Source organism: Haemorhous mexicanus, chromosome 11, assembly GCF_027477595.1.
Source record: "Haemorhous mexicanus isolate bHaeMex1 chromosome 11, bHaeMex1.pri, whole genome shotgun sequence".
NCBI lineage: Eukaryota > Metazoa > Chordata > Aves > Passeriformes > Fringillidae > Haemorhous > Haemorhous mexicanus.
In genome coordinates, this window is record NC_082351.1 from 6,992,376 (window position 1) to 7,005,991 (window position 13,616).

General features: G+C 38.4%; 2 protein-coding genes across 2 annotated transcripts in view; one reads left to right on the forward strand and one right to left on the reverse strand.

The window, feature by feature from the left end:
- The window catches only part of CENPP (centromere protein P), a 113,971-nt gene that overhangs the window by 12,006 nt on the left and 88,349 nt on the right, over positions 1–13,616 (forward strand). The window lies entirely within an intron of this gene.
- Positions 610–12,965, reverse strand: OGN (osteoglycin). Its single transcript, XM_059856183.1, has 7 exons — positions 12,731–12,965; positions 11,851–12,103; positions 6,959–7,043; positions 4,820–4,978; positions 4,117–4,319; positions 3,441–3,536; positions 610–3,145 (listed from the first exon to the last, which is right to left on the reverse strand). The coding sequence occupies exons 2-7, from the start codon at positions 12,016–12,018 to the stop codon at positions 2,975–2,977; spliced, it is 882 nt and encodes a 293-aa protein (XP_059712166.1). The 5' UTR covers positions 12,019–12,103; positions 12,731–12,965; the 3' UTR covers positions 610–2,974.

The window sequence follows — 13,616 nt, forward strand, 5'->3', positions numbered from 1 at the left end:
CATATGTTGTTAATATATGCATAAAACCAACTCAAGAGTCTATCCTGTTAATATTCACACTTACACAAAATTAAAAATGAGTCTTTAATCTTTGTATTTATTTTTTTTCCCCTACCTGTTCTCTAGACTTCCCTGTTTTGAAGAGAAAACTGTTGCGGGGAGTCTTGGGGGTTTTAGCTTTTCTATTAATGTGGGGTTTTTTAAAAAGAAAATTGCCAAGGCTTTTATGTAGAAATAAAATAGTTTCTGATAATTTCCTCAGAGTGTAGTGTAAAAACACGAAAGGTAGTTTATTTCTTCTTTCCTGTTTTGGTATTTGAGAAGAAAGGGATAACATAGAAGTGGATGAGTACTTGAAGTAATATTTGATGTTTTGAGATTAATGGCAATTCAAGATCAATTCAAAGTAGGTTTTGAGGGAGCAAGTGGAGTGTTCACCAAGTATTCTGTATGGCAGGTCTTGCTATTGTCACAACAAATATGTCTGTAAAATGGATTTACCTCTGCAAATAACCTTCTAGCCTTAGTCTGCTGTGAGGCTGAACAACTGACACATGTTGGCAGGGCTGGAAGAGCAGGTTGTTGAAGCTGATACTAATAAACAAGAACAAAAATTCAAGTTTTATTGGAAATTCAGAACAGAAATGATAGGAAAAAAAATAAAATGGTTTACATTCAGCTTGATATTAGTACTGGTCACAGAAATAGGAGGTGGAAATCCTCCCTACTGAAGCCTTTCTCACTTTGTGTTTTGATTAACTTGCTGTGAATGGGGAAAATAAAGTAAAACACATCAGAGAACTTGGTGCCTGCATGAGACATTCAGAAGGTACCAATTGTCTACTTTGGTTTGCTCACCAAGTGTTAAGAGCATTAATTAGTGTTACTGATGATAATTAGTACGTTTCAAAAATATATACAACATTTTAATGTAAAATTAATTGCGTGGTATTAGGTAGGTCTTAGAATGTTTATGTGTGTATATATTACAAAAATATGCATTTATTTGTGTATACACATTTTTGGTGATATTTACTGGTATTTATTGTTGGTGATTTATGAAAAGAGTTTTAGTAGCAGCGATTTGTGATGAGAATAAGATCAGAGGCTGCTGCTTATGTAACATTATTACACTTACAGCTGTGTTTTTTCCATCTTGGGCATTTATCACAAGAGATGGGAGAGAATTGATGGGTTTAATTTTTTCCAAATAGAAATTTGGCTTGACATTGGAATGTATTTTTACATGCTTTGAAGATGTTTGTTATGTTTTGATAAAGACCTGGGAACATCAAAGTTTTATGATTTATGTGGAAAAATGAAAACCAAGTATTGCTGCCGGACCTGGTTTTGTTCTCAATTAAGACAATGGAATTTCCTTCTTGTTACACTAAATAACTTAAAATGGAAAATATTGGGGACTGCTGTTTTTCTTGGGTAACGGGTTCAGGGCAAAAATATGTGTTGAGAATTAAGTGCCATCAATTCCCCATAGCACAAGCACTGACAAATTAAAGCTTAGCTAAATAGGATAAATAAAACTAATACAAAGTATTTTGTAAAATCAATATTTTAGATGCAGTGATACATCATCATGCATTTGATGCTTAACTATCTCTACTAATTAGGAATCTATACTAGCTTCAAAATTAGTACAAAGTGTGGATGTGGTAATAATAACTAGCACACCTTTGGCATTCATTTGTCTGGAGGCTTTGCACCTGTGGTAGGTATTGGAAGGGGAAAACTGGATGTCAGAACTGTACAGTTGAGGAATTTAAAACATTGTGCCCTTTATCAGTGATGGCCAGTTCTAGATGAGCTGAGTGTCAAGGCCTGCACCTGTCAATTTGTGTTTTTAATACACTGCACAGGTTCAAGTCATTGTGTGAAATGGTTGAAGTTACCTCTGATTTCAGGTTAATGATGGAATCAACTTTTCTTTGTAACTTCCAAGTCTGATTTGATTTTTCCCTAATGATCAGAAGTATTGTTGCAGAAGGGTAATTCTCTTTCTTTGCTCTGACATCTAGATGAAATCATACTTATTTACAGGTAAACACACAAATTCGGCTTTGCTTTTAACTATATTGTCACGTTTCCTGTCAGGAGAAGCTGTGGAACCAAGGCTTGGTCTACATCATTACTTAATAACAAAGGTATTTCAGTCTGTTATGCTGTATGTAGACTGTTCTTTTAAAATAGGAAGCTGGTGTTGCAAAAACAGCTCTTGTGAGAACAGCTCAGCAAAACATATATATTTCACTTTAAAATACATTGTGTAAAAATAAAACACATGTTATTTTTAAAGCAAAATAGTAAAGGAAATCTAAAACATCTTTGCAAAGTTCCAGTTGCTATGTTGCTCGGTGTACTAAATCTAAATAGGAGTTATTCTCATTTACCACTAATCAAGTTTTTGTGGTAAAGAAATGTTAATGAATTTAAGCTTTGAGAAGTTTGGTTTCTAAACATAACTTTCTCTCATCTGCATCTTCATCCAATACACTTTTGAAGGTCAACTGAAAAGACTTCACTCCAGATTAAAAGAGTGGGATTAGAATTCAGAAGTATTTTTCCTCTTTGGTTTGTTCCAAGAAAATCTTGCATTTATCTGAAAGTAAAGTGTGGTGGTTGTTCTGAGTGCTGGTAAAGAATAAGATTAAGCAGTTTTGTGTGATTTTTATCTAAAGAGTACATGGTAAAATAAAAGTTGAGATAATGTGTGTGCATGTACATATACTTTTAGACTTTCATTAACAGAAAAGATTCTGAAAGCATGAGGGACACCATAATTACTAAAGTAACTGGTTTGAAATGGTTATTTCAGAGGAGAACGGTACAACATAGCAGAAGGTCCTGGGTATGCAGGGAAAAGAGCATTAGTAAGGGAGAGGATATGAACTTGTAAACAGAGGAGGAAGTGATCCTTGTTAGATGCCTGGGTGTGGCACGTGGGGTGGCACGAGCAGGGCTAGTAGTATGTTCCCACGGGCAGCATCCTCAGGCAGGAGAAGGCGTTGACGTGCTTGGCCAGGACGATGGGGTTGCCCTCCATCCTTATCTCGTCCATCCGCGTGCGGATGTAGCGCGTGTTGTTGGACTTGCAGAACGTGTCATCCGTGATGGTGGTGATGTTGTTGTACTGCAAACCAAAACATTTTCATAAATAAATGCATGCATGCATTGTTGATAAAAGATTAGCAGTTCTTTTTGCCATTTCCTATCCCTGATGTACAGAAACCAATAATAAATCCTTGCATGGGAATTAGCAGCTTCTGGATGGTCGTGGCCATACACATTGCTATGGTAAATGGCTTTATTCAGAGGTGCAGTGGAAAGCTGTGGTGGGAACTGTTTTAAAATAGAATAAGCTTGATTGAGTGTGTAACCCCTGGGGTGTTTCCTAAGAGAATGTTAAGGAAATCCTTAGGGAATACCTGAAGGTGAAGAATGCGCAGGCTCTCTGGTAAGTTCAGGGGGACAGATTCCAGTGCGTTGTGTCCTAAGTAGAGGTAGGCCAAATTTGTGAGCTTCTGTTAAACAGAAAGAGAGGTTACTGATGCTGCTATTACTTGAGGTTAAGTAACTCATGCCTGTTACAAGAAATCAGTAATTTTTTCTGATCACATACCTGTAAACTGATGTAACAAAAGCCATTCTTTTGGTGTGAATGTTGGATTCTATTATATCAAGAAATTCATAGAACAGACCTTCTATGCTTGGGAAATTTCAGTGTCAGCTTGTTTGTTACAAAAGCTGAGACCACTATAAAGTACTATATGTATATTGTTTATTAGTATTTCTGTAGTCTTCAGAACTCTAATTGAGCCATCAATTTTTGAATATTTGTTCTTTACATGTTAGAGAGAAAGCAAGCAGGTGAGATATTTCATAGAAAATTCTTTTCTACATGGGGGACATGAGAGAGTGAGTGCATGAATGACTGATATTTCAGAGCGCCTTAAAAGTAAAGCAAAAGCTGGAAAGCTGCTTCATCGTAATTTGTTTCTTAGATTACAAAAAAACACAGAAAAATAATTTGGTGGCAGACTGAATAGTCTGGTTACTACTCTTGGTTACTTTGATTACCTAGATTATTGGGTTTTTCCTTACCTTGAAAGCATTTGCTTTGATTCCTCTGCTCTTGATTCTGTTTTGGTTTGCATTAAATGTTGTTAGTTTGGGAGGTAGAACAGGAAGTTTTACAAGTCGATTTTCAGCAAGAGAAAGTTCTTCCAACAGCAGTAGCTTTGAAAAGGCTCCATCTTCTATTTCTTCTATCCTATTTCCACTAAAATCAATTCTTCTCAAGGTAGCTTTACACAAAAGAAATTAAAATCTAAGTATTGACTTTTTAATTACATGGCATATGAAATGTGTATGGCTGTATATGCTAAATGTTATACTGTTGGCTGCAGCATCTAAATTGTGATCTACAAATGCAAATACTATTAAAATTGACATCAGGATTTTTTTCCTGGTCTTAAATTGAAAAAATTAAAGAGGGAAATACTCTGGGTCCTCCTTTTTGTCTTAGAGATAACATGATTTCAGATATTCATAGAATTCCTCATGCTGTGGAGTGAGATACCTGGCAGAGCTATCCCTGGAGCATTTGAAGGAAAAATAATGCCTGCTCATTTAAGACTGTGTGGGATGCAGAACAGAATTTTATTTTTAGCAATCTGCTCTTTGCCTGATTGTCTGGGAGTATTAAGATGTTTACAGGGTCCAAAATGTATCCTTGTACAATGTGTCCATTGTGCCTTTTCATTTTGTATTCTAAAGCAGAGACAGAAATTGGGGTGTCACTTACTAATGTCAGCGAAGTCTGAGGCTGCAATCCTTTTGATCTTGTTGAAGCGAGCGTAGAGATAAGCGGTTTCCTTGGGCAGGGGGGGCACGGCCTCGATGTCGATCTCCTCGCAGTACACGGAGCCGCTCAGGCACACGCACAGCAAACACGTGGGCAGGTCTGCCAGCAAGGGCACAGCACAGTTACAGCATACTCACTTCAGCTTGGTTACTCAAAACAGACTTTTCTCTAGTGTCTTTTAAGATTTTCTGTTGTTAGGGTTTCAAAAAATTCTGTTTGCATCAAGTTCTGAGAAGATTTATGTTCTCAACTGTTTTGGGTTTTTTGTTCTTTTTATTGTGCGTGATTTCTCTGTGTATAATCTCTGTTCTTACCTGAACGTGTGAAATGCTATTGATCAGCCTGAATTCGATTTAAATCTTTAGATGGCCAAGAGTATGGTGAATGTGACAACTTCAAGTTTGTGACCATGTTAAATATCACATTTGGAACCAAACTCATGAGGAGAAACACCTGGTAGTACGTGTATTTGGTGCTGTAAGTGCATTGGAGCATTTCTGGCAGGTCACACAATATCCTGTGTTATTCCTAGCTACTATTTTGTCTAAACTTGTTGATAAAAACTCCAGCAATTATGTTTATATATCATATATGGTTTAGGTTGAAAGGGACATTAAAGATCATCTCATTCCAACCCCCTGCCACAGACAGGGACACCTTCCACTAGATCAGGTTGCTCAGAGCCCTGTGCACAGTCTTCATCAGTTTTATACCGAGATTTTTGCAGCTGTTGTTTTAAGTAGAGAGAGAAACTTTTTGAAATGTAGTTTGAGACCTTTCTGGCTTGTGCTAGTCCTCATGGACAGTAGTAAAGTATCAGTAACTTCTGCTTTGTTCTAATCTTTTCTGCCAGCAATATTCAAATACATATAATGAATGTGGCTTTGAATCCTGTTTTATCACCACTGCTGTATCTTGTGCTGTGTTTTCTATATTTTGAGAGTTTTGGTTGGCTTTCACCCTGGAGTGAATGCAGTGCAGACAGCAGGGTCATTCCATGGGGTAGTTGTCACCACACAGCAAAATAGGACCTTCTGCAGCCAGTGAGGAGTTACAAAAGCAGCAGGTCAATACTGGGAAGCCAGCACGTAACAGTAATTCTTTTTGTTACAACAGCACTGCAGAGAACAGAATGAAGATTTTGAGGTTTAGCTTTGTGAATATCATTTTTAGGCTGCAGAGTTCTGCCTTATTTGGTGGTTTGGGGTTTTTTTTATTTGGTGGCTTGTTTTCATGTTTGTGTAGGAAATGGAAAATGTCAAACAACGTTGTCACTGTTAAAAAGGCAATAGTTTTTATGCTTGTCTGTCTAGAAGCTCTGATGTTCTTGGAGACTTGCTCAGCTTTTGATGGGGGCTTGTTGACAGGTGCTGTTTGGCAGTAATTGACCTTGAATTAGCACTTTGGTAGACACTGACAGTTAATTGGTCTTGCTGAATCATCAGTTATTTTTGGAAATTTATATCACAGACTCACAAAATAAGTATCTCTTTTTCTCACTGCCCTGTTTGGCAGAACAACTTTGTCCTTTTTGTGTGCAGAGAGCACTGGGGCTTGTTAGGAGAAATCTGGACAGTGTACCCAGAGCCTGTAGGAAGCTTTGGCAAGTGAAGAATGTTCCTAATGTATTTTAAATATTGACCTCCCTGATCATCAGATGTAAACTTTGAGAAAAGCCAATTGTTCAAATAAATCTGTTGAAATAATTTAAGCACATAGTATTTCATCATCACTTGAGTTAAACTGTGGAACTTACTGGGGGATGTATTTTGTTTTTCTATGTTGTTTTGTCTAACTTATTTAACTTGGGTGCATCTCAATGGCAAATATGACTGGGCAAGTATGTGGAGATGCTTATAAGCTGTGCTTTGTGTATTCAGAGTTTACCTGAAAATCCTTTAAATTTTTCAGCCTGCTCCACCAGAAGTTACAAGGTTTTCCACAGGAGGTATGAAAGATATTCATAAACAAAAATATTAATTCAGTAGCCTTTGTTATCCTTTGCACTTTAGATTTGTATGTTAGAACATATTCTTTTGGATATCTTAGACATCACAATATTCATATCAGTTAACTTACTTGTGTCCTTTGTTGGTGGGACATCGAGTTGGCTGTCATCACTTTGCAGCATTAGGGAAGTGTCAAGAGAAACATTTGTTCCATCCTTTGTGAGAGAGCAATTGATGTTTTAAAACACAAACCGCAGACAAAAAGCCACAGAGCATTACAAGGATTTGAAATAACATCTTTTAAAGTGAGCTTCCTACAATATACTTGCTTATGGCACTTGCTTTTAAAAATGCCTTTATAGGTTGGATGACTAAGGTGATGTATTGTTACTTTGACGCATGAACTACTCTGTTTAAAAGGCAAGAAGGGAAGGTGCTGCCAGTGCTCTTTAGAAAACTCAAGTTCTTCAGGAAAGGGCAGTAGACACAAAATAGAAACAGAAAATATAGTCTGTATGGTGGGAAGGAATATCCAAGTGGTGGGTATTTACAGACAGTTTTGAAGATCAAGATGTTGCATATAATGCAAAACTCAATAGGATTCTTGTGAGAATAAGTTGTGTTTTGTTGTTGTTTTACCCAAATAATCTCAGTAAAATGACTGAGATGTCCTTGCATTTGAAGTTATTCAGAATTCCTCCTGGAGATAGTCATTGCATCATTTCAATTGCAGGACAACTTCGTTTATAAACACATTCCTTGCAGGTATTGGCTGAAATTGAGTAATTTGTTTCCATGATCTGCATGTTAGTCTGTTTTAAGGTGTGGGCTGCTCACAGAAAGGGCCTCTTCACACAGAATCACTAGGTTGGAAGAGACCTTCAAGGTGGAGTCCAGCCCTAACACTTCAACTAGACCATGGCACTGAGGACCACATCCAGTCTTTTTAAACACACCCAGGGATGATGACTCCACCACCTCCCCAGGCAGGCCATTCCAGGACTTTATCACCTGTTCTGTGAAAAAATCTTTTCCTAACATCCAACCTGAATTTCCCTTGGTGCAGCTTGAGGCTGTGTGCTCTGGTTCTGTCAGTGCTGCCTGGAGAAAGAGCCCAGCCCCAGCTGAGCACAGGCACCTTTCAGGGAGTTGTAGAGTGATGAGGGCACCTCTGAGTCTCCTTTTCTCCAGGCTGAGCACTCCCAGCTCCCTCAGTGGCTCCTCACAGGGTTTGTGTTCCCAGCCCCTCTCCAGCCTCGTTGCCTTCTCTGGATGTGCTTGAGTCTCCCATCACCCTTTCCAACCTGAGTGCCCAGAGCTGGGCACAGCAATCAAGGTGTGACCCCACCAGTGCCAAGTGCAGGGGAAGGATGACCTCCCTGCTCCTGCTGGCCACACCATTCCTGATCCCAGGCCAGGATGCCCTTGGCCTTCTTGGCCACCAGGGCACACTGCTGGCTCATGTTCAGCTGACTGCCAACCAGCACCCCCAGGTCCCTTTGTGCCTGGGCACTGTCCAACCACACTGTCCCCAGCCTAGAACACTGCAGGGGGTTATTGTGGCCTTTTGTGATGCAGGGAACAGCAGTCAGGTTTTCATTGGACAGTGGAGGAATTTTAGAGAATTACCTATTATTACTGTATTTAGATACAGTGGCTTATACTGTGATTTGCATGCAGTAACATTAAGGGGATTTCAGTTTGACTGTGGTAGTTGTTTTTGGCTTGCATCATTTATTTGTTGGTTTGGTTTTTTTTAAATGGGGAATATTTGTAGGACAGAACAAGCCAATATGTTTTTTGGTGTGCGTGGCTATTGGAAACACATACAGGAAAGAGCATTGTGAGATGTGAAAGATGTTTTGCTTTAAACATGCTTAAGGATCAGGCCCTGGCAGGAGTGCTCTGTTGAAGAGCTGCTTGCACGCTTGGAGTGCTGACAAATGAACCCCGTTTAGTTTTCTTAATCCCCTCACTCTCCCCTCCTTCAGGCACACAGGTGGTTCACCTGCAAGTACAATGTGCAGGTAAGAGCATTCAAGCTCCTTCTGATATTGTGTTTTATTTGGTGTTTAGTTGCTTGCGTGTACTTTACTGTGGGAATTTTTTTATACTGCAAAACAAACCCCTCAGGCTTGACATAAAGCCTGAGAAACAAATATCTTGGCCAGCCTCTGTCATTTTGACCCCTTTTTAGCCTGTGAATCATCTGTCCCTTGGCTCTTCCCTGCGTCTGCCTCTCCAGGCTCTGGCTCTGGTTTGGGCTAGCTTGGTTTGTCCTAGTGAAGTTTTAGGTTCTCAGTTAGGAAGTTTAAGGTTCTCAGTAGGATTCTGGCAGCAGTTTGGCCAGAATGCTGGGTGGAGGGAGGCTGGGGGTGTCAGTTTACTAGCTACACTCCAGCAAACAGCTAGTCTCCCAGAAGCTTTCTGCAGGAGTTAGCTCACAAAGATAGGTTGATTAGGCACATGAAGATGTGGACCTTGAGGTATCTGTGCCAGTAGAGACTTCTGAGTGCATGCACTGCTCATGGAACAAGGGACTTGTATGGCTGCAGCTGCTTTGGCTCCTGAGGGACATTTAATAACATTTGCTGGCACAGCTTTTCTGTTCTAGGTGAAGATTTCTAGTACAGTCTCCTACTTGAGCCATCAAAGTAGTCTGTGGTGGGACTTCTTAGCATAATGCAAGATACTGCTAATCTCTGCCAGTGGGAAATGTCGTTGAAATTAAAACTGGTAATTTGCAGAATACCATTAAATTCCTAAAATTAAAAAATATTTGCTCATCAGCCATAAAAATTCCTCACTATGGAGTATCAGTGCAGAAGATTGTTTGGGTTAGAACCACAAGTTCATTACTTGCCTATGTAAGGAATGCACTGAAGGAATATTGGACTACTCACATACTTAAATTCCACCTGCCTCTTCCACTTTACTGCACAGACACATTAACACTTTACATCTAAATACTCCAACCATCTTCAAATTTCTGCAAAATAATTTATTCATCTTCTAACACAAAGGTCTGGTAGTTTATGTTCAATGAAATGAGTTAGTCCAGATGTGAGACAGCATCTAATTGAGTGGTTCTGTTCTCTTGTGGAAATTAACATTTTGTGCTTTAAATTGCTCAAATTTTATTCAAGACAGGTGTGACTCTGGTTTCAAATCATCATAGTAAAAAATTTCTTGTCATGTTTTTACTAAAAGTCTTTTTTCTAACAGTGTGTTCAAGCATACAGAAGGAGTTAAATTTGCATGCAAGACAGATTTCTGACTGGGCATGCTTGAGGAAACATTTGGCACGAATTTCAGTTCCAGTTAACACTTGGAATATTCGGGGAGTAAAATCAGTGCAATAAATGAATAGAAGATCTGTTTGTGCACCCCATGATGTAGGCTGGGAACACTGGCACTTGTGTCAATGTAGTTGTTGCACATAAGGAGCTAATTTATTATTTTACAATGAAAACATGTCAATAGAGACCTGACCTGATGGAAATAATGACTGACTACATTCCTAGAATTATCCTAAGCAGAACTGTTGGCCTTTGGAAGACCTGCAGCTTACAGCAATGCCAGGAGAACTTTGATTTGTCTGTGGCACATCTGTTGGCACCATTTCCATGTAGGTATACTCCTTGTTCCTTTACTGAAGCAGCAGCAATCTTCTGCAAGCAACTTAATGATCAGTGTCATCTGATGCTCTGCCTAACTGGTTGAAGTTAACAGGTTTAGTATTTTTTAGACTTACTTGTGAGTGGATAGTCACCAATTAGTTAAGAGTCATTTATATAGTCCCTTTTTCATGGGTCTATGAAAACATGTTACTTCATCACCGTGGCAGATGTCAGATTTAAAAATACCTTAGACATTTATTTGCCATAAATACGTAGCTGAATGTTTTAATCAACAGTGGAGAGCTGTAATTTAAGTAGATTTGGGAAATATTAAAAAGGTATACAAAAGGGATTTCTCTCTATTTGGACTGCAATTTTTTACTTACTATCTTTTGCTGTTTTACTTTTCTTGCTTATCAGGCTAAGTTATTGTAAGAAGTACAGTTAATATTAATGAAAACCTCCTTGAGTTTTTCATGCTGGGCTGTTGCCACTTGATTTGGATCTGTGGTATTTTCCTTGGCAACTACTCTTGGGACAGTTGCTGCTGTTTTTTCTCCCTGATCAGTGCTGTATCTCCTTCTCTCTTGGTGTGTATTGGTTGGGATTGAATGGGGGTGTGACTTTTGTAACTGTCCCTGGCAACTGAGGTTCTGGCACTTCACTTAATTCTCCCCTGGCTTTAGGTCTTCTGCTGTTGTATTGAAATTCAGAGGCAGGAACGTGGAGCACCCAACAAAAGCATTCTGTTGGGAGATGCTGGTGAGTGCCCTGAGATGTAGGGTATATTCTCTTTATTAAGACCCTCAAAGTGTTAATATATAAGTGACTCCTCCAGCACTGGACATTCTGTAGAAGTTCGGGACTGCTGAACTGTTGAGCTGTAAAAAACCCAAACCACCCACCCCTGAAACACTGAGGCAAGAAACTTGATAGTTTGGCAGGTCAAAAGAGGAAGTGTGGTTTGTGCTGGCAGATTATGTTCCATAATGGGGGGGTTCCAATTATTACTTTGGTAGTAAAAGGAAAAAAAAATCACCTTCCTCGTTCTTAAGAAAACTCACTGAGTTAATACAACATAGTTAAAACTGTTGAGCTAGTAATTAATGCATCCTGTTCTTGAAACTCTTATGATGGCAGGCACGTAAGAACAGCAGAGTTAAAATGATGCTTTAGCCTTATTTGTGCAAGCCTGCCTTCTGTGGCTTGCTCAGACTGTACAAGGGTAATTTTATTTTTTTGTGGTTTTAGTTTGAGTGCCTTTCCCTATGTCTGAACTCATTGTATGTTTCCCTGTTATTTTACAATTTTTCCATAAAGCTCACATGCATGCACATAATACCTTTTTCATATAATGCTTATTTTAGTTAAAAATATTAAAAGGAAAATATAAATAAAATACCTTTCTTATATCCTTGGATTGCATTTCATAATCTTGTTGGGTCAGGCTTCCCATGGAAACATCTGTACCATACTCATAGAACTGGAGTGATTCTTGCTGTAGAGGTGGTGCTGGATTTACCAAAGGTACAAACACAAAGAAAAAAAAAGTAGCCTGCAAAGTCTCCATTCTTGCCCAGAACGATGTATGTGGCTTTCAGTGAGCTGGTGAAGATCTGCTCGTGCCTGGACTCTGGAGAACACTTTCTTTGGGACTGGAAATGAAAATGCAATCCGTCAAAACAATATTTAAAGCCTAGAGTACTTGTTGGCAGTGGTTTCTAACACATAAGGAACATGGAACAGCTTTTAACTCTTGGTATCCTTTAATTAGACTCTAACTTTATAAACCCTGTTCTTAACGTTAGAAGAAACTGGGAAATAATAAACATTTTATAACAAATAAGGAAAATATTCTCTTAATTGCATTTGTTTGTTTCCTAATTTATTTTTGTTAAAAGCAAGACGATTTTGTTAATATTAAGTATTTGGCATATATATAGATGAACTAGTTAAAATATGTGAGGTTCAAATGCATTTTTCTTTTTTATCAAAATAAGGGTTTTCAAACCTAAATGGTTTATAACAAAAGCCTCTCATTGTCTTTTACTTTACATGTGAGACTAAGCAAGAGAAGGTAACTTAATACCCTCAGAATATTATACAGGTTGGGCACTTTTCAGGCAGGAAAGGGGAAGAGGCTGCAAACATGATCTCTGAAACATTACAAATATGCATGCAATATTTTAAAAAATAAATCTTTGCACAGTGTTTTTCTCCTCTTTACTGTATTTTTGTTTAAGATTTAAGTTAATCTACTTTTAGAAAAAAAGTCCACCTACCTTTTCAGCAGATTCCAAGCTCTTCACTGAAAAACCAGATGTCCAGATCTATAGTTACTCTTTTGTCAGTGTTCTTTAGGTTCAAGTTATGCATTACATGCAAATTGTTGAACTGAATACTCTCTCAAAGTTTGACAGTCTGAAAAGTGCTTTCCATGGGGTAAAAACGCTTTGCCAGCATTCTCTCCCAGGGTGAGAGGTAATATCCTGGAGCAGGGGGTTGTGCTTTGCATAACATTTGCAAATGCTAAGCCTGTGTAGCTCATCCTACTTTTGGTGTTCCTTGTTAAAATGGCAACTTTCTGCTTTGCTCTTCATATGTGCTAAGGCTTTTTCTGTAAATGAAATATTAATTGTGCTGGAGGTCTCTAATAAGGCATGTGTTATCCATTTTGTGAAATGCTTCAGCCTAGAGACAAAGCAGCTGCTGAGACAGAGGTAGAGCCAAAACACACGTCTGTTGTATTAGTCACATTTTGTGAATAGTAAAATGTTCTATTATAAGTTGTATGTGTTTAGAGAAGTTTCACCTATCTATGAAATGGAAACTTTTCAGTCTCAAGAGTTCTGGAAAAACATTCTTTGGAATTTCATGTGTTTGTGTTGAGGTTTTTAGACAATCAGTGTCTAAATCCTTCATTAATGAACTTATTGGATAGTTTATTGAAAAACAGGTTTTACAAAAAATTCTTGCTTTGAATGAAGTTCTGCTTCAGTTTTACAGATAACTCAGTGAACACTGTCCAGGTGTAGAATTTCCATCTGAACTATGAGCAGCAGTTTTCTGGATTTGTAATGCATTTCTTCCTCCCCCATCCTTTTCCTCATTATGAATTTTTGGCAGCCAGCACAAATGGGAGACAGATGACCAACTTTGAACGTTTAT

Excerpts from the sequence above, each read along its gene's own strand:
- OGN (XM_059856183.1), bottom strand. The coding sequence starts at position 12,018 with ATGGAGACTTTGCAGGCTACTTTTTTTTTCTTTGTGTTTGTACCTTTG. Across the intron at positions 7,044-11,850 it reads AATCCAAGGATATAAGAAAG|GATGGAACAAATGTTTCTCT; the intron begins GTATTTTATTTA and ends TCTCTCACAAAG. Across the intron at positions 3,146-3,440 it reads TGCGCATTCTTCACCTTCAG|TACAACAACATCACCACCAT; the intron begins GTATTCCCTAAG and ends TTTGGTTTGCAG.